The 22,284-nt window shown below is 37.6% G+C and overlaps 1 protein-coding gene across 3 annotated transcripts in view; it reads right to left on the bottom strand.

The window, feature by feature from the left end:
* plppr5b (phospholipid phosphatase related 5b) overlaps nucleotides 1-21,923 on the bottom strand; it is an 88,657-nt gene extending 66,734 nt beyond the window's left edge. For 2 of the 3 annotated variants that reach the window (XM_079805611.1, XM_079805612.1), the window contains exons 1-2: nucleotides 21,421-21,796; nucleotides 5,180-5,312 (exon numbers count right to left, since the gene is read on the bottom strand). In XM_079805611.1, the coding sequence (XP_079661737.1) occupies nucleotides 5,180-5,312; nucleotides 21,421-21,651 (364 nt within the window). In that variant the 5' untranslated portion in view covers nucleotides 21,652-21,796. Of the gene's footprint in view, nucleotides 1-5,179; nucleotides 5,313-21,420 lie in introns of all 3 variants that reach the window. The other variant, XM_079805613.1, reaches the window with a different exon arrangement.
* Nucleotides 21,924-22,284: the final 361 nt, after the last annotated feature.

Raw genomic sequence — 22,284 nt, 5'->3', positions numbered from 1 at the left:
AAACAGTGGTTTACTGAATAAAAAAGTGTCTGTCCTTAAATGAATTAAATTAAAAGTTTACTGAAGATATTGCTGTAAACTATAGGGAGCCCTTACTTTCACATTAATATTAAAGGTTAACAACAGAGTCAAAACTATTAGCCTAAATTCAGTTGCTATTTATTTTTAGGTATAATAATCAACACTCATAAGCTTCACATTAGGCAGTTTTTGCATTCATTTCTAAATCTAATTTATAAAATTATGTTTTTTTCTCCAGTTCGTTGTTGAAATATAGGCTAATCATTTGAATGTCATTTTCAAGACAGGTTTATTTAAACATACATTAAATAATCAAGACGTCACTAACAGGTTAAGTAGAATATAATGAATAATACATTCAAAAATAGTGCATAGGCCTATATAACGCGAAATGTGATGTAAATGTGATGCTATTGTTTAAAAGCTGTTTTAATATTGACGTCTTTCCGTGGTTGAAACACTGATTGAGTGATTACACCACATATGATACGTTTCAGTGTTAATGTATCCTCAACATACCTTTAGATATGAATTAATGTTTATTCTTTAGGAAGAGATGATCGCGTTCACAGATGATCGCTTTCACACGCGGCCGCTTGAGCTGACGTGTCTACAGTGATCAGTCGTCACATTAAAGAGCGTCAAAACGGCATTTCTCGTTTGAATTTCGTGATAAAATGGACAGAATACTTAATATGTTCATGTGGGAACTCGGGTTGAAGTGTGTTCCGCGCTTAAAACAAGCCGACTGTTAACTGTTAAAGATTGCATTCGTAACCATTCGGTACACGCCTGCACCACCGTACCGAAAGCCCTGTACCGAAACGGTTCGGTACGAATACGTGTACCGCTACACCCCTAAAAAACATGTAAGTGCATTGTATCAAATGATTAATTTAAATGTTAGTATGCTACATAGTAGTTAAAGACACCTAATATAAAATGGGACTGAATATTCAAAATGGTTCATTTATTTTCTCATTTCCAAGAATATATTTCTAATTTCTCATTTCCTATATCCTTTTTAAATTGTGCACCAACAAATATTATTGCGTAAATTATTGTCTTTAATGCTTTTACAAACTATTTGCATAGAAATTAGGGTTACACTTTATTTTATGTAGGCCTACTTACAGTGTAGTTACCCAATAAAGTACTGGTTACATGCATGGGTTAAGGTTAGGTAACATGTCCGTAAAATAAAGTGATACCGTAATTAGGCCAGTTTCATGAATGAGTCCATTTGTAAGTCAAAGTCCTTGTGTCACACCGTAATGAACTGTGATGTGTGCCCTCCATCAGTGCAGTAGACTCTAAGTAAAGCTCATCTCTGTCCTCTGAGACAGTTTTGATTGTCATCTCAAGCTTCTGACTCCAGGTCATCAAGTGTCTGAGTTAATGTGTGTATTTCCACTGCAAAAGGTGAGAATCTTGTAATCACCCCCCTTAAGCTTGCAATTAGATCTCCACTTAGTCACAGGCACTCTTATCGTTTGTCCTCCCTTTTCGGAGCAGACACGCTCTGCCCTCTTCGTAAGCACCGGCCCATCGGCTAATGTCTATACATATAGAGGATGTTTCTAGGGCACAGCGGGGTCTCGGCCATCTTCAACCTGCCACGCTACGCTGAGAAGGGCGGTGACGTCGCGCATGCTAATGCTTCGAGAAGGCCTCGGCAGCCGCCGGGTTTGTCTCCCCCTCCTCGCGCCCCATATCGCTATCGTCCTCCATCTCCCGCCACCCCCCTCCCTTCCCGTGGTCAGAGAGGAAGCAGGTGGAGAGGTCAGAGCACTAATGAGATGCTCAGGGAGAGAACGACAGGAGTGTGCATGTGTAAATAATCTCTTAATTACAGGGAGATGCACATTGAATAGGAAACCCTTCGCTGTGATATCTTCATTTTCTTCCTCCAACCCCCCCACCCTTCCTCAGCCGTCCTCCCGTTTGCGCCAGGTTCACAAAATCACAAAGAGCCATTTAAGCAGACATTAAAGCAAACTCTGCAAGATTGCTGAATAAAAAGATAATTTGCGATATTAAACTAGCTTTTATCTATATGCAAATTCCCCCTCCCCACACACATTTCAATACTTTACGCAGACATTCAGAGGGGGACTATGTTTTTGTGCGCAAGCACGTAACTTGGTTAGGCTTGTGATGGAAATGATTAGCTATTTATTTATTTAATATTTGCAATAGTTTATTTATTTGAACTACAATCGTAAGCTGAGCTTTGAGATCAAACATGAAGATTATTGCAGACTATTATTTTTCATGGGTGGATATTCACCCAAGGGCTTTCCCAGAATCATGTCTATATTAAGGGTTGAGCTCATTTTTTAAGGATGTGATGGTTCCTTGACATTGATAGTTCTAGCTCAAGTTGAGGACTCCTGGCAGACATAATAATCACCTAAGGCCCGATTCACAGTTGTCGAGAGCGACATGAAGAGTGAAGGCAACCGGAAATATCAGATAAAATTCTGGTCAGGTTTGGTTTAGCAATTTTTTTTAATTAAAAAGTTACCTGGTTCCTGGTAGAAACCATCCTACATTTGATCTAAGATCATTTCTCAAATGTGCGTACGTGTGATTCAGAGAAAACGAACGTACGCATCTTTCAGATGTGAAATCTATTTCTGCATTATAGGCATTATAGATTGGCTGCAAGTGTGGAACCAAAGTGTGCATACTAAATAATTAAGATTTAATTCTGTGTAATTATGCTAACACTGTTTTATTATTATTATTATTGCTGCTTAGATGTCCAAATACCTGCAGTACTCCGACCGCCACAAGGAAAACCGTCGCTAAGCACTTTTCCTTTCACTTTTATTCTCGCGCATGCGTTGTGGAGGCACACACGGAAGTCGAGAACAAGTTGGAAAAAGGTGTTATTTTGATTTTTGCGCACAAAAACTATTGTCGTCACATTGTAAGATTATTGTAGAGCCACTGTGGTGAGATAGACTTTGTAACGACGGCTTAAGTGCCTTTTATGGGTCTTGGGAGTGTAAATGTACTGAATGCCAATGGAGGCCTATCTGAAGCCTTTCTCAGCCATCAGCTTTCAACTAAAATATCTTCATTTGTGTTCCGAATATGAACGGAGGACTTACGGGTGTCCAACGACATGAGGGTGAGTAATTAATGACAGAATTTTCATTTTTGGGTGAACTAACCCTTTAATTTGTTAAACTGCATTAAGTACATGTGACATGGTTGGAGAGGATTTACCATCATGATGTTGTAGGGCACGTGAGGTTACACAGACAGCAAAAACACCAGTGGATCCTATAGAAGTGCAGTCTGTGTTTCCAGTAGTGATGCACAGAAAGGAATATTACAGAAACTGACACCAAAATTAAAGTGTCCCATTATGCTATTTTAAAGGTTCCCAATCTTGTTTTGGTGGTCTCCTACAATAGATTTGCATACATCCAAGGTCAAAAAAAAAAAAACTGGCTTGATCAAGGATCAGGTCTCTTTAAAGCCCTCAGGGGTTAGAGCAACAACAAAAAAATCCTGCGCCTGAACTTTTTTTTCCGGGGGGTGGACAAAAATTTTTTTTTTGAGAAAATGCCAGATCAGACCCCTTAATTAAATCACTATCTTTTGCTGTTTTAGTAAGGCATAAATACAAAATACAACATTAGAAACCTTTTATGTTGGTCTATGTTTTACATTTTCGGTTCATTATTAAACAGTGGCGGCACAGGGTCATTAATGGGAAACACTGAATCTTGTGTGTTGGAAAAAAAAATGTTGATGACAAACAAAACAAAATTCCCAGGAAAATGGATTAAAACAGGGCAAATACATTAAAGATAATTAGCAAATATGACTAAAATGCCCAGGTGAAAACTGTCAAAACGGCAATCACGAAATGAATTGACTTAATCCTCAGAAAAACATAAATTTCAATGTCAACAGTAAGAATAAGCCAATTTAAGAGCAAAAAGTACCAATATAAGAGATCGGGGGGAAAAACAACGTAATTAGCACACGTTAATTCACACCACTGCCAAAATGCGTCATTCATTGATACTTTACGATAATCCGCCAACAAAAAAATAACTACAACAATGCTTACCTTTGTGTCGCGCTTTGATAGAACAATAGTAACGTTGTGAAGTACATAGAACATAACTAAGCACAGTCAAAACTGATTAATCGTTGATTCAAACCTCTTTCAGCAGCTGTCAGGGACGAGTAGAGTGCAGTATGGACGGTTTACAATTTGTCATAATCAGTGTTCACATGACGATGGACAGGAGTCATAGTCCCATATTCGATTTCAATTCAAGCCATTCAACTGTGCTCTCAGAGTTGGTTATATTTATAAAGAGTCTTCGAGTCATCTTCCACCACAGGTGTAATCCACGTGGGATCACTCTCCCACTCTTTCCTGTAGATACAACTTACTGTATATTTATGCCACTTTATCATAGCGATCACTTGAATATACAGCTGACTCTGTGTGTTCCTCTCAAACCATAGGTGAAATCATGAACTCGAACGTGATATCAACACGTTTTTTTAAAATGCAATTTCTTTTCCGTAGCCAAATGCTGCACGTCGGCGAGAAAACTTTGAGCCCTGAACACCACAGACATAAACAACACTAAAAACTTGATTTTCACCACAGGGACTCGGGGAGTATTTAAAATCTAATTAAATTTGTGTAATTGAACTCGTTGTTCATGAACTTTGTTGAAGTTCGGGATAAATTAAACCAGATCTGTTCAGCAACGAGCAGCCTCTCAAATATTTAAGCCAAACAAATTTTACATATTGCTACTTTTGCATCCTTTTCAGTCATGGTGAAATGCTTCCACACTGCTGACATGTTTACCTGTTGTAGCTTATCCACTGAATGGACAAAATAAATACTGACAAAGTCATCAAAGAAAGCGTCATTGGAGAAGCACTAATTCTTAATAATCACTTTAAGGGTTCTTCACAAAACTTCCTTCACTGGTTCTAATCTAAAATACACTAGTGCACTTACTGTTGGTTGGTGCAACCTCTCTCTGTTGAGAGAGACAAACTACTTCCAAGTAATTCCCATGGTTTAACTGTAAATTGAATGCCAGGGATGAAAGCACAACGTTCCATAAAACGATCCATAAAATGAAGTGGAATAGCCGTGACATACCAAGGAAACGGAAAGTCCTCCGCACTAATGGGTTGAGGTAACAGCAGTCCCCATGCACAATGATCTTCTCTCGACTGTCAAGATCTTTCGATGTGTACTGTATCAAGAACAACACAGTTTCTGTCACGGTGATCTGAAACAGAGCAGAACATCAGAAAAAGTTAAAAATGTCATAAAGGTGCACTATAACAGTTTTTCAGCAAAATATCCAAAAACCACTAGACAAGTGTTATATATTTTGTTCAGTTGAGTACTTACAATATCCCAAATGTTTCCAACTATTTGTAAATCGTGAGAAAATTGCTATCTTAACCAAGGAACCAGGACATTTCAGGGAGTCCCCTGTCAATTGTTTCATATCTGCGTTAACCTCAGCTCTGTTTTATTTAGCATAAATGTTTTGATCTTACTGCAGTGTGCAACAAGTGTCATAGCAGCCACCGAGCGAACGCACAGAGTAGCGTCATAACATCATTTTCAGCACACTCAGATGTGTCTAATATGATAAACAGAGCTGTGTTACTTCATAATCATGACCGGAAAAGCGGAAGTGGCGCCGGCGACTGTGTCATAATTTACATTTACATTTACATTTATGCATTTAGCAGACGCTTTTATCCAAAGCGACTTACAACTTGGGGGTACAATAAGCGATTGGTCGTGAAGAGTCGAGTGAGCGCGTAGTTTGATGACGCCAAGTTTGAGCGCAGAATCTTGGGACATGTGGTCTTCACCTCACAGCCCGTGGAAAAGAATCGGGATAGGACTCAGGCAGAAATCATGTTCATGGATGCGATTATTAAACGCATAATAAAAGTCCCGCTGCTCGTGAGGCGTGTGTTGCGTTCAATCTTATTAACAATCGCTCCAGCTCTGCTTCATACTACAGTAACTTTAATAATCGCATCCATGAACATGATTTCTGCACGAGTCCTATCCTGACTCTTTTCCACCGGCTGTGAGGTGAAGACCACATGTCCCAAGATTCTGCGCTCAAACTTGGCGTCATCAAACTACGCCTTTGTTTTGAATAGGCGACCTCTAGCAGACGGAAAAGTCACATAGTGCACCTTTAAAATCAAATTAGCTACTACGTTTTTACATGTTCTGAAGAAAATGTGAGTGGTGCTTGCACTATTAAGCCATGTTGCTTTGGAGGTCTGGGTGGTTGCTAGGGCATTGTTAGACAGTTTCTTAATGACCCAAGTAAATTAACCCACAATCAAAAACACTTTTGATTTCATCAGGTCTAGAATGGAGTACAGAACCCAGGAAGCTACTGTACTAGTGTGTGGAAAGCTTAAAGCCTAATTGTCAGTTGCCAATGGAAACGGGAGGAAACAGAACAAAAGACAAAAGGAGAGAAAAATGACAACAAGCCAGAAACAAAATATTGATTAGTCTCTGGCTGCATTGTTAAAGCCTAACGGATCTACCTCTGAAAAAGACTCATAATAATAATAATGATAATGAATCTGTTGCGTTTTATTGTGCTGCTGCTCATTATGAGAATGGGCGCTATTTATATCCCATAAATCCAAATTAGTTTGTTCTGTCCTTATTTGCATCCATTAGTTGATGAAGTGTTGCAATACTGTTGTAGACAGCCCTGCTTTGACTACAGGCCTTTTCACACGGTAAACTTCATCGACTGAATCATATGTCAGTTGGATTGATATTATTACTTAACATTACTCTGCTTTGACTATGTGACCTATGTTACACCATTAGAAGAGAATAACGATTTCAGAGACTGAGAAAATTATTATATTTTGATGAAAAAAACTGAATTTTACTTTATTAATAGACTACATGTTCCTGGACCTAAAAAAATGTTTTTTCCAATTTATCAAAATATAACTTGTTTCGCCTCTGACATGACCTTCCCCCCTCATGTCACCAAGCCCTCTAATTTCTAGCCCCTCCCCTTCAACCTCCTGTCACATAAGCTCCTTTCACACAGAGATTCCGGAAAACACACTGATAATGTGTCCATAGTGCCAGTGATTTTCCGGAATCTGTGCGTGCGTTCACGCACACATCCCATAAAGATCCTGTAAAGACACGTGACATCAGGATGTGACCCGTAATGTACGCATCTCAAACGCTACCGCTCCACTAAGCTGGCAAATTATCTTAGATACAAAGCGGATAGAGAGGAGCTCCCTGGTCTCTGCTTTATTCCAGTTTACAGACATTTTTTCATCCTTCCTTTGTTCCTTGACAAACATAAAACTTTTCTTCTTTGTGCAATGTGAACGTTGATCTGCATTTAAAACCCCTGGTTAAAGAGTCGCACGATAACTTTGCAACATCACTACAACATTGCTCTTGCCTTTTGTTCACACAAGGTGCGTTTCAGGACTGATCCCAGCAATGTTACTAGGTCCCCATCCCAGGACGTGTTTGCATTCACACAGAAGGCACTCATGTAATTCTCTTACAATTTTCCTGGGATCAACGCTCAGTGTGTAAGGGACTTTAAAGACACCTTGCACAATCCAATCAATTCCCAATGGATAGTCCTGCAGCCTGCCCAAACATTATTTTCTTGTTGAACATCCTGTTGCATTCGGAAAAACATCACATTATATAATTCAAATCTGTTACAAATTCGTTTTCATGTAATCTTTAAAAATGGATGTTAGGATCCATAAAGATGTTAGGTGTTTAAAGAGAACTATCTGCAATAAAAGTTACTAAATGAGAAATTTCTGTGCATGAGCAGAGGAAGCCGTGTTTGACTGAGGTAAAGAGACCAGGATTCGGACACACATTAGGAGCTTGAGGCTCTTCCTGATCCGTCAGAGTGATTTAAGAGCTTGTCCAGCTCCTTGAGGGTTTGCTTTTGGGGTTTATACATGCAAGTAGGATCTTTTACTTCCAAAAGCAGAGGGATTTAATCTCATATTCTCAAACCGCATGAACCACCACATAAAAATTTGACTAGAGAAGCGTAAGAGTTTGGTGGCCCCTTTGCCGCCCTCCTTACTTCAAAACAGTAGCACAACCGCTCAAGGCTTTACACACATAAACTGCAGAATCTAGGTTATGAGCATCCAGCAGAAGAGAGAATGATCAGGAAAGACAGGGAAAAAAACATACCCACTTAAGAAAGAGACACATCTTCAGTTCTGCTTTTATGCAGCACTAAAGATCTTTACAACCATTAGGAAATAGATTTAAAGCAGGGCTGTCAATCAACTTTTTTACATGATGTGCTGATTATACAGATTAATCACATATCATATATTTGTTGACAAAAGCTATTTTAGGATAATTTAAGACATTATCACAGTATTTACCCAATAGTATATATGTATACTTCTATATATTTAATGCAACAACCTAATGGAGAAAATAACTATGGAGAAACGTGTGCCGGTACAATGATAATAAAGACCTTGCCGTGGTAATTTCCGAATGAAAAGGGATATTCAAGGAGGAAAAAATGTCTTGATTTTATCCCTTAGGAATTTACTGGGTTGTGAAAATGTCTCTACCTGACAAGTAGTTAGAGGGCTGAAACATAAGAGGGCTTGCTGATGTCAACTGAAAAGAAAAAAAGCGTTTGTAATGATAGATTACAAAGACATATTTATTTGGAATAATGTGCACTGAATAGGGTTGGGAATCGTGAGAAATTTTCTGGTTCCGGTTCCGGTGCCGGTTCCGCCTAACGATTCCGGTTCCGATTCCGGTTCCATTAAAATTATTAAACAAATAGTGGTAAAGGAAAAAGGCACAATACGCAACTCAAACAATCCATTTTGTGTTTATTACTTGCTCTAAAATGTATTTACAGGTTGGCAATGTCAAAAAAGTCCTGTACTGTACATATATTACAGTATTAATTAAGCCATTCTTGCAACACATTGTTTTTCAAATGAACACCTCTGAAATTGTCTTATTACATTTTATCTCTCTGTCTCTGAATAAAACCAAGTTATAAATGATATTTATTAGTTATATTTATTAATTAGTTGTATATTAATTTAACATTAATTCAGTTATTCAGTGAACTAGTAAAAAATAAATTGCAATTCAGCATTACAAAGGTAATTGTGCCTAAACGCTTACCTAAACCATGGTGACTCAACGGTTGACAAATATATATATATATATATATATATATATATATATATATATATATATATATATATATATATATATATATATATATATATATATATATATATATATATATATATATATATATATATATATATATATATATATATATATATATATATATATATTGCACAAAATATATATATAGGCCTTTCACTATAAATCTGGTATAAGCCCTGTGGCACTCTGTGCTGTAGCAAATGTTTTGTCAGATTGCTAGTGCAGCCTCCTTTGCATGTTATTAACTTTTCACGTGTTACATTTTGCTTCATTATCATTCATTCTTTGGAAATGAATCCATACTTGTGACTTTCTCTTCGCCATGCTGGTGGTCAACGAGAAAATATCTGACGCAAAACCGTAAATGTGTAGCGCGAGGTCTTTCAGGCTGAACTGCGTGCGTTGCACTCCTGGAAGCGGCAGGCAACGTAATTAATATTCATGATGAGGTGAGCCAGGGTTGCCAGGTTTTCACAACAAAACCCGCACAATTGCACAATCGCTTCAACCCGCGGACATGAAACACAGACTGCGGCAACAGTGGAAAACGAGAAAGCGGGAAAACCACGGACTTGGCAACACTGGCTGTCACTCGGATACGCTTCCAGCGCTTCGCACACACATTGCACCAGAACCGTTTTCGGAACCGAAACTTAGGAATTTCGCGCGGTTCTGGTATTTTTCAAAAATCAGTTTCGGTTCTGCATAAGAACCGGTTCTCGGTTCCCAACCCTAGCACTGAATATTGAGATTATTTCACGTTGACATTAAAGGTGAAGTATGCTGCTTTGTACCACTAGTGTCACCAACAGAACAGAAAAAACTAAGGTTTAGAACAGGCAAACAAACAGATAGCCCCGCCCTGACCTCATACCATAGGTTGAGCTTGATGTAATGCCAAGCTGGCAAGTCTACAAAAGTAACTCTTAGGGTGTGTTCAACGCTTGTAGTTCGGTTTGCTTGGTTCGAACCAAAAACATTTAGTCCTGGTCCGCAAAGCATTCAGATTGGCTTTTGTATCACCGAACCTAAAGGCATAGGGATACGTTAACAACCTGACTGGTTGGCTTTTATGACGTATTGCCTACTTTGAGACGGAACTTACTGAATATCCAAAACAATGCTGTGTGCTGTGTGTGCTCATTGTATGAGCGTAGCCCTCATATTATGGTATTTTGACCAGCTGAGAACTCGTGAAGATCTTATGAAATGTGTAAAGGAGTCAAAACAGCGTTAGGAATCCCTCTGTCACACACAAATGAAGATCTGCTGCGAGGAGACTCGGTTCTGATGCCTGAAACAAACTGTGATGGGCAAACTCACGACTGATGAGAAAAAACAGGTGTGTGTGAGCATTCTGTCTCATCTTCTTGTTTTTGGTTCGTTTACATGTCTTTGGTCCGTGTTGCATTCATATTTCATTCGAACCGCACCAGAGTTTGTAAGCAGACCGAGTCCCATCTTTAAAGGTGCAGTTTGTAGTATTTATGTATTCACAGAAATGCAATATAATATACATAACTATGTTTTCAGTGGTGTATAAAGACCTTACATAATGAACCGTTATGTTTTTAGTACCTTAGAATGAGCCTTTTCTATCTATATACACGCGGGTCCCCTTATAGTGAAATCGCCATTTTGCGCCGCAATGTTTCTACAGTAGTCCTAAACGGACAAACTGCTCTACAGAGCGCTAGTCACTCTGCTCTCTCCGACGACCACATTTTCGTCCTGTATCGGCCACCGTAGCTTCTGTATGTGCTTCAAAAGTGAGGGGTGAGCGGTGGCCGATTGCAATTCACAACTGCTAGATGCTGCAAAAATTTACACACTGCACCTTTAAGCGGTCTGTGGTCTTCATAATTATTCAAATGAACTGCACTAACAGAGAAACCAGTGTTCGTTTCAATCAAACCAAACATGCCAAGTGTGAACACACCTTTAGTAGCCACAACACAGTATGACTTACTGAATAACAACAGGAGGTATAAAAGTAGGTTAACTAAACGAGATTTAAACAGTATTTATAAATTGAAAGTTTAAAGGGATAGTTCACACAAAAATGACCCTTATGTCATTCTAAATCTTAGTTAGTCCACACACATTAGGAGCAGTGAGTAGTGAACAAACACACACTCTAACCATTAGGCCACTGCCCTCCTTTTTTCAAAGTGAAAACAGTATGCATTGATGTGTGCATTGATGAATGTTTATATGTAAATAAAAGCCTAAATTAAATCTGTTCATCATATAAAGCGAGTGTGTCTCTTCAGAAAAATTGGACTAAACTGTTCATTATTTGGACTTAAAATCTCTTTATAAACTTTTTGGAGCGACAAAGTGGTAATTGCACAGGCTGTCAATGGAGGGACAGAAATATCTCACATTTCATTAAAATACGAAAAGAAATTAGGGTTTGGAACGACTTGAGAGAGTAAATAGTGAAAGAATTTTCATTTTTGGGTGAACTATCCCTTTAAGGGCTGAGTTGCATTTTTACAAACTTTTTTCACTGATTAAAACATGTTAATAATCTGAAACAGGTTATCACACCAAACAATTATGATTAGAGTACAGATGAACTCGAGCACACAGTGGTATAAACACAAAGACCTAATCTGCATTAGAATAAAGAGGTTAAATCTTCAGCGTTAAGCTCTAAGCACAAGGTTACAGTCCTTCAAGTTACTGAGCGGAAATCCCTCTCTTTTACCTTACCATTATGCTCACCAATCTCAATTGCTGTCTGTAGATCTCAAGAAGAGGAGGAAACAAAGGATTCACTCATAAACATTATTTCCCCATAAACATTATTATATCCATCGGTATGATGACAAGTTCCATGATTCCACGCTCATTCACTCCATCATCAATCTACACCTTTGTTATTGTTTTAAAGAGGTTCGTGTCCCCTAGCAGCGAAAAAATACATAGTGTAGCTTTAAAACTAAAATAACGGTTTTAAAACAACATATTTCACATGTTTCTGCATAACGGCGCTCTAATAAATGACAACACAATCATGATGTGTAGCTCAACGCTAATGCCCAACAGTGGACATGTAAACGCAACCATTTCCAACCTAATGGGCTAAAACTCACTAAACACAGACCAATTCAAGCATGAATTCCTGATCACTCAGCCAGACAAGAACATCTGTTGGTTTCTCGCTGGTTTGTAGGGCCCAGATGATCGCTGTTGACAATGGAGAGATATTTGTTTGGAATGTGTTAATGAACAGCTATTTCATACTCATCATGGCCCACTTTCTGTTGACAGAGCGTCTTTTCAATCTGTTCTGTAGAACGGAGAGAAATCTTGAGGTCTCTTATCTGGATGTATTAAATAAGAATAAAACACTAATGCTGTGGAGGGCACAGGTTCATAACCTCTTGATTTTCCTGATTACATTTTTAAAATCACCCTTTTTATATCGGAAAGCCAGAAACCACTGAATTCAGTAACATTACTGGGATGTAACAAGGCAACTATCATAAAGATTATAAATACATAAAGACCACAGAGAGAGAAAACAAAACAAAACACAACAATAGTAGCCGACACTAATCAGTACTAACTTTTCATCCTCTTCATGTGAAAGCCACTCTCTCAACTCAACTTCTACTTTTTAATCTCATAATGCCTTTTGTGTCATAATTATGACTTAGTATCTCATAGTTTAGTTTTTTTCTTAAAATGGGCTTCCATATCTTCAAGTCATGAAAAGTTTCTCCTAAACAAGATTTGGCAACCTGTATATGCACTCAAAAAAATGACTTAACATTGCTGAGTTAAATGAACAAACTGAGTAGTGGATCTGTAGTTCCCAGCATGCTTTACAAGGGGACTGCATTAGGTCTGTCTACTATTACATGTGTAATAGAGACAAAACTGAATTGTTATATTTACTTAAAGGAATTTTGTCAGCTTTGCTTGAATTTTTTTTGTTCATTCATCTAAATGGTTAATTGTAGAAACTACTCAACACACTTGCGTGGAACCACTTGACACTTCTTTTCTATCCAAGTCCAACAAATAATTTTTTTGAGTGTGTCCATAACTATAAATATATTAGGCCAGTAAAAGAAGTGTTAATAATTTCTACAACAAAGTGTCATTGGTCAAAACATCAATACATCTTCATTACCAAGATGGCTGCCAAGTGAATTGACTTGCCTGAAAGGGCCTTTGTTTTTGGTCAGTACCGACAGATCCTCCATTCACATTATTTGAGCACTGCAGAATACTAGTAGATTTTGAAACTACACTTGCTCATGTTGTAATTGTAAGTACTTAACTTATAGATAACCACTCTGTGTGTCAGAAAAAAATATACTCAATGAATGCTATGACAGCTCTAACTGGGAATGGTCAAGAAGAAAATACAGCAGTTAGGCATGCTTATGATGAGTTGTGAAGTAATTTACTGTATTTTGACAATCTAGCGATTACATAAATGGTACCTGAATACATACACATTTAAATAACACCCCACAACTGCTAAATGGATGTAGTTACATATGTTTTTGAAAGCCTAATGGATTTGCCATAAAATCATGTTTTCAATAATAGAAACTACTTGTTGAGTTATCTCTGATGGCAGTCACAACTCAATTGTGAGCTTTACTTTGACATGCAAGTTTATACTAAGACATAAAAGAAGTATTTCTGGGGAGGAACATAAATGGAAAGCCTCAACAACATCCAAAGAATATGATGATCTATCACATCTGACTGCACTTCAGAAGCAGACAGCTGTCATCTATCTGTATCTATGCTCTTCAGAGTTTTCATGCATTATAGAAAAAAAAACACCAATTCAACAGCTTCAAAGTGAAAGAGAGATCAAAAAGAACATACGCTACACTCAAATAAATTAACGTTCTTCCATTCAAAATGTAGATATATCCATCATTAATGTACCATATAAAGACATAACTTTTTTTAATATATTTAACATTTTGATGATATTATATATCAAAATATATACAGAAATATTATGTATACGTACTATACAAAATATTAAAACCTCTGAAAATAAAACACCAGCTGGCTTTCTAAAAAATAGAGAATAAAATGTTATTTGTGAGTGAATCTGGGTCATATATTACTTGACAATCAAAAGAAAAAATAAGAGAGAATTGACCTATATTAGGGCCTACATACATAATTCCTTAATAAATCATTACTGTGCACAAATGCTTTATGGTAGTATTCACACTGCAGTATATTAATTAAATTCAAATCATTCTGATTTAAAAGAAAAATGTGTCTGAACATAATTTTTACAGTATTACAGTAATGAGAGGTTTTTTCACATGTGTGTGCTTTATACACTCTCAGGAAAAAAAAGGAACAAAAGCTGTCACTGGGGCAGTACCGTTTCAAAAGGGTACACCTTTGTATCTAAAGAGTGCCTATTAGTACCTCAAAGGTACATATTGGTACCAAATTTGTACATTTTAGTGCCTAAATGGTACATATTAGAATCTTTTTTAGGGTACCGTCCCAGTGACAGGTTTTGTACCTTTTTTTCTGAGAGTCTATGATGAAATTGTCAAAGCAAAAAGGTCCTAAGAATAAGCTTAATTTTCTTCATTCAAAACATTATTTCTGTCATGGCAACTTTGTTTGGCATAGTAATAGATATGACAATGTTAATATGTTTGGTCTTGGCAGAATAGAGACAACACCCACCCACTTTTTACGATCAATGATATTGGACCCACCCACTTTTATCATCTCTAATTCAGTATATGTCTGTTTACCTACCCCTAACCAATAAACACTTATTATTAAACACGTTAGAAGCTTTATTTCCACTTTTCTAACACTTTCTTCATTTTTATTAAAAATAAATACCTTTCTGATTGGCAAAAGGCAGATTCGAACCTTGGGTTGATTTGCGTCAAAACTTGATGCCATGCATCTTACCCCTACACTATTACAGGTGTAAAGTATCCTGTGTTTTCCGTAATTTTGTCTGGCCCAAGCCGACATTTAGTAAACAAGGCGGTATATTTGTCCTTAATGTAAATGGCATCTAATTTTTCTGCGAGAGGACCCACCCACATTTTTTTTTTGCTTCCGACGCCCATTCACATAGCAGATCCAGGTACAGATACAGGTGGAGCTGGGGAAGGTGGAGGGTTTCTGAAAGCGTGCTGCAACTGCTACAGCAAATGCTGACCAAGTATTTGAAGGTTGAGCAGCAAGCTCATTTGCTGCTGATACTTGCAGGAACCAATCAGCTCAGCTGTGCCCTATAGAGAATGATGTGATTGCAGCAGATTGACTTAAAGACCTATCAGCCTGTGCCTTCTAGAGTTTCATGACAGAAGGTTGTATTAGTTCTGAAATAAGATGCTTCTAAGAGACTCAACCAACATGGCATCAAGCTGAAAAAACATAATTGGAACTTTTTCTAAAAGCATGCTTATATTAGCATGTTAGTTATAGTTATTAGTCATGTAGTAATTGCTTTCCTATCCTAAGTGACTTACAGCACACCTTTATTAAAGGGACAGTCCCCCTGGAGCAATCTGGGTTGAGTGATTTGCTCAAGGGGACATGATGGTAGGGGACGTCTGAATGAGTGTGCATGTATGTGTTACATTATAAGACAAGCGCACTTGCAAATCATGAGCTAAAATGACTGGCACATTGCATCTTAATCTTGCCATGACTACTGGTCAGACCTTTCACTATTAAGTGAATCTGCAAAAGTCACTAAATGTTTGGGTAAACCGATTATACTCAAACTTTGTCTATTATAATCTCTGATGAAGAATGGGCTTTGTTATGGTTTAGCATATTTGGCAGTGATCTTTAAATTCCATTCATTATCAGAAGATTTATCAGTATTAAATAAGATTTTATGTTGTAATCCATTTTAAATGAAGATGTGATGGGCATACTAGTCTGGTTTATCCAAACGTCTGACTGTCTACATGTGATATCGCACAATCACATCCAAATCTGGCAGCCAACTTATTATGTTGAGGGATTTTTCTAATCATTTGATTTTGTAAGACTTTTCCCCATAACCCACACCTTAACACATCAATGTCTTTTTTGCCAATATCAGCTCAAACTGAGCAATATCTCTGTCTGAAACTCATATCTTTACCGCAAGCCTTTCAGAAAACAAATCACAGCGTGATGGTTTCAGTATGTGGAGTTTATGAGCAGTACACTGTGAAGACAAGAGTTCATCTCTCTTTACGACAGCTTTGGCTGGGGTCACAGTGTTGCAACGTAGGGGCAGATTGTTATTTTTTCTGTCGAGAACAACATGAGCCAATATTTGTCTGCGCCACTCACTCTGCTAAAAAAGGTGTTTGGGAAAAATTATAACAAACTAGCTGCCATGTAACAACGCTTAGAACCGGTCAGCATTGTGAATGAAAAATGCATATTGGAGTCTGCACAGGAAGGAATCACTAAAAATAAGTAGTCGTTTGATTTTCTTTCCCTCTTTTTCTGTATTCAAACTATTGAAACCAATCTAGTCTCATGTGGCCATACTTTTGATTATTAGCATAAAGTCTAGTCCACATTACAGCTTATTCTAGCCAAAAACCACCCACTTAGACAAGATGCAGGAAGATCCATCTGACTGTAATGTAAAGTAACATACCACTGATTTCTTTGTGATGTTTAGAGTTGGGAAATCTGAAATCTGATATAGACTACCAACAAATCAAAGCAGAATATACAGATCTGCTGAAGGTAGAGCTAAACATTTAATACTCCCCAAGTGCTACATTTGCAATAAATAAATAATAATAATAATAAACAACAACCTTGGCGAGTAAATATATCATTACTCAAAATGTAATTATGTAAAAATGCAATTTTTCAAGGAAAAATTTGCTAAATAATCCAATTGTCATAGGGACAAATATATGTAAAAAAAAAATGAATAATAACAAAATAAATAATTACATAAAATAAAGTCAGAAACACAATGCACGGCAGTATTGTCAGAATTCGGCTTGGGTAATTACCCGTTCTCACAACCCCCATTGTCTCTCTACTGGTAATAATAATAATATATATTTTTTAAATCATTCCTCAAGGATATCATTTACTTTCTATTAAATATCTTTAAAAAAACTCTTGAATATCTTTCAAAGATGTCTTGAAACTTGAAATTTCCCTAATTCAGCATTCTAGCAGTCTGTAAATTTGCATAACCAAATCATTAAAAAAAAGTACCATCTTAAAAACAGCCAAAAAAAATTGGAGCATGCCATTTGAATAAAGTTTTTGCAATTTTTGTCCTCCAAAACCAAGCATCTGTAATGGCCATCCCAGTCCCTGACCTGAAACCTATAGAAAATGAGTGGGCTGAACTAAAGCTGGGAATCTGAAGGATCTGGAGAGATTCTGTATGAAGGAATGGTCTCTGATCTCTTGTCAGGTGTTCTCCAAACTCATCAGGCATTATAGGAGAAGAAAAAAGTAAAAAGTATTTAATAAAAGGGGGCAAATACATAGTATAATCCTCAATGATGAAATACATGACTAGAAAAATTGTTTGCAGTGCATTTGAAATGTTTTAACTCATCATCTTGTAATGAATGTCATTTCAGTTCTACTTTCTGAGTATGAATTATCATATGCAGTAAAAGACAACAAGCACTGTAATGGTTTTGCCAAAAACTCAACTGACTGGCTTCTTTCCTGTATGATTGTCTCTTCAGACCTTAGAACTGCACATGAGCTTCTTTTGACCTCCTAACTGAACTCCTTCTCCTTCCCACAAATTGATCATAGATGCAAACAATAACCATAATACCATAATCAAAGTACTCAATATTCAAAGTGCAAATAGAGACCACATTTTTCTTCAAGCATAATACAGAGCTAAGAGATTGTTACAATGAGATAGCCTTTATATTGGGAGATATTCGCGTGCCTCAGGGAGCCGCTTTCAAACAGCGGTAACATATTGAACCTGCGTTTGAATGTGTGCTCCCGTTTATTTTCACTTCCAATTTCGCGATTATGCGTACTCCTGTGAATTTTAAAATATAAGTCTGACGCTTCTGCTGCACAACGAATCCTCCGCCACGGTCCAGTCCACTAACATGCAACACACACTCGTAACACACGCTCAATGCGAGCGATTCACTTACACGTAAATAGGCCTGTCGCGATTGGTCGGTACAATCGACTGCGTCGACGTTGTTAAGTAGTCGATATTTTTTGGGTACGATATGAAATTGTATTAGTACCGGTACTTTAAAAATGACAGCACTCTATTAAAAGCAGTATTTCTTAATTTGCGTCGATGTGTGACAGCAGGAGTGAGGACGTGTGTGTGAGCTCTGCTTCCACCGTTCACTAAACAATGGAAGCAGAACAGTCAAATATATATGCGCAGCTCAGGAAAAAAACGCAACAGAAAAGTGTGACGCGGCCGGGACGTGCTCGCGCGCGCTGCCGGACTCTGACCTGAAGCGCGCGCAGCCGCGGACATGACGGATTATTGGGTTTGAATGGTCAAAAATATGAAAAAATGCACATCCTGGCGAGTATTCAGGTCGGATATGTCTTTAGTGAACGTATACAGAGTTGAATGAGAAATCGGGTGCTACAATGAATTTGGTCCGTGCAGCTCTTAAAAGGCCGGACCTAATATTCTGTGTGAAGCAGGGCAGGGCAGGAACATGCCGGCCAAGTGAGTTTTTAGGGTTTTATAACCCTAAAACAATGAATAGTAAGTTCATATTTGTTCAATTACTTTTACTGTTTTTTGCCATGGTATTGATTCAGTATCGGTATTGAGGTATTTTAGTCTGGTATCGTATCGAAGTCATAATTTTGGTATCGTGACAACACTATTCTATATAAAAAGAATTTGCTGATATTCTCTTTTTTGTGTTATGTTGGTTTACAAATTTGTACCTTTTTACATTTTTTACTCTTTTAGTTTTACATTTTGTCAAGGGCTTATTTACATTTATACTTTTTTTATAGTACACTACTGAAGGCCAACATTGCAAGTTAAATGAAATGTTTTTAAGTAAAATTGTTGAAAATTATTGTTATAAAGGGGCAAACACTTTTTCACACCACTGTATATGTATGCTGTGATCGACGTCGTATTCCTATAGGTAGATGTGATCAACTGACAGTCAGCTGATGCGAGCTTGACTAACGTGAACTGACGCTACGCTTGATTCTTGTCCACTGAATGTGATCAACGCAAGACAAAAGTAAAAAAAAACATTGTGCATGAAATTCTCTTGTATATTTAGCAGAAACCAAGAAACAAAAAAGAGAAATAGAACAAAATAAAAATCAGGGGGTCAGTTAATCCTAAAATAAATCTTTTATAAAAATTCAAAATGAGAACACAGAGAGGTTCACATTTTAAACACATCCTTTTATCCACTGCCATTCATCTGTTAAACACATTAGGTGAATACAGAACCACACTATGAGCTGGCAGAGAAGCAAAGGTCCAGCGTGGCGGCACTTCAGATTGAATCACAGCCAGTGATGAAATTATGTGGGCAGGTGAACATTAAATTACAGACAGTGAGATGTCTATACTCACAGTTTGCTTTTCTCCCTCATGGAAAAAAACCCCTGCAGTTTTCAATAAACAAGTGTTACTTAACATTTGCGTATTGTGAGTGAATAGACAAGCTGATGATGGCATTCAGTGCCTGGTGTGATCTCTAACATCAAAGGCTTTGATACGAGGAGAGAAGGGGTTTTATGATATGCAGGCTTAATGTATGCATGCATAGATAAAGAAATCTCATTATGCTGACTTACCAAGATGGAACACATGCAGTAAACATATCTGGATCTGCTGGTTAATTATACAGCCCTGCATGCATGGAAATTAGTATTCTGTGCAATGCTTTAAAAATATCCTTTAAATTACAAATAAACATTGCAAATTCAGAAGAGCTGGAAAGGCAGTTATGACTCACACAAAGGTCTCATCTTGAAGACTCATGGTGTGCATTATTTCCGTACCTCAGACAGCGTTGCCAGAATCACACTACACTGTTGCACATATTACGAAAGTGTTTTTATTAAACCTCTTTCTTATGCATCTCTAGGCTGAATTGCTATCATGCAATCACTTACAACGCTCCTCAATCAAAATCTGTATTAAACAGTACATTTTTTATTGAACCTCTCTAAAATCAAAGCCAGTCAAATCAATTATCCAATCAAAATCTAAAACAAATTGGATATTATTATAAAACTATTTATCCTATTCCATGCAGTTGAAGTAAAAGGAGTTTTACATCTCAAGTTTGATCTGCCCCCATGTAATGATTCATTTAATAATCAATAAATGCAACAACAACTAAAAAGACAAACGATCAAATAACTTAAATCAATATCAATAAATGGTAACACTTTAGTTTAGGGTCTCATTATTAATTATGCTTATTAGCATGCATATTACAAGGATATTGGCTGTTTATTAGTACTTATAAAGCACGTATTACTGCACAACCATATTATACATCCCTTAATCCCACCCAGTACATAACTTTAGCAACTACCCACTATTAATAAGAAGTAATTAGGAGATTATTAGGGGAAAAGTCATAGTTAATAGTCAGTTAATAGTGAGAATTGGACCCTGATCTAAAGTGTGACCCAATAAATATTAAATACAATCAATATCACATCAATCTCCAGTCTGATCTCAATCTCATTTATTACTAACTTATAATGCCTTATCAAAGAAAACCAACATAAAAAACAATAACAAGAAAAATCAATATCAAGTATCATCACCAATAAATCAATTCTATTCTGCTGTGCTTTCAATCAATCAATTTATCAACACTTTTCAATATGAAATCACTAATACATCAAATCTGCCTTGTTCCATTCATTCATTTATTAATCAATACATTAATGAATGCACTTAAAAACTTATAAATGACAATCAACGTCAACTGATCACTCAATCAATAATCAATTGTCATTGAGCACTCTCATGCCTGGTCTGCTTTTATGCAGGAACTCATTCATTGATTTAAAAGCACATGCTAATGATAATCAAAATCGAATGATCACTCAATAGCACTTGTCAATCAATGCCATTGTTTTTAGCGACTCACCAGCAACGAGGGGACTCCGGTGACCACCGCGTACAGCAGGGCGGGCGGGATTGCGCTCGTGTCCTCGGGTCCGAGGTAGGGTTTCGTGTACGCGGTCTCGTAGCAGAAGAAGCCCTGCACGTGCACGTTGAACGTGTCCGTGTACTCGAAGTAATATGCCAGCATGACCGTGCCCGCCATGATCACCAGCTGGAAATAAAGCATGGTCGTCAGAGAGTGGGGCAGGAACATTTACCAACAATCCAGTGGAGAACCTCCAAACATCTGAGCTCCCGTTATAGTTCCCGCATCTCGCCGGGGTCTGACGCTCCGAGCGCACGCGAGGTTGGCACACGAAGACGCACTCGCTCGCATGGCACTGCGCTCGAGCCGGAATGAGAGTGCGAGAAAGAGGAGAGCGCGAGTAAGTGCCACCGCGCGCTCCTCACTCCAAGCAGCTGATGATGAAGAGACACGTCAGGCGCCGTGCCCGCGCCTCATCATCGTCGTCCGCTCAAAGGGTCTAAAAAGAGAGGCGCTATTCCGTCAGTCACCTCTGCTCCTTGAACTGTGGCGAACAGCAACACAACTGTTAAATATAGCTACTACTACAGACGGTACAATTTAAGAAAATCAAATGATCATTTAAAGTTCATAAAAACTTTGAGCAATCATTAGGCTACATAGTCTAAAGCACACACCACCAACACAAAACGCTAATGTTTAAATCAAACTAATTTGTAAACAAACTTGATGGTTCGCGCAATCGCGCATGGAATTCTAGGAATGTTTTAAATAAAAAGTCATACTTTTTTAACTTATATTCATTCATTCATTCATACATACATACATACATACATACATACATGCAACTATACAGCAACT

Source organism: Gobio gobio, assembly GCF_949357685.1.
Source record: "Gobio gobio genome assembly, chromosome: 23".
Taxonomy (NCBI): Eukaryota; Metazoa; Chordata; class Actinopteri; order Cypriniformes; family Gobionidae; genus Gobio; species Gobio gobio.
Note: the sequence above shows the minus strand (reverse complement) of the source record. Positions and strands in the feature narration are given on the sequence as shown.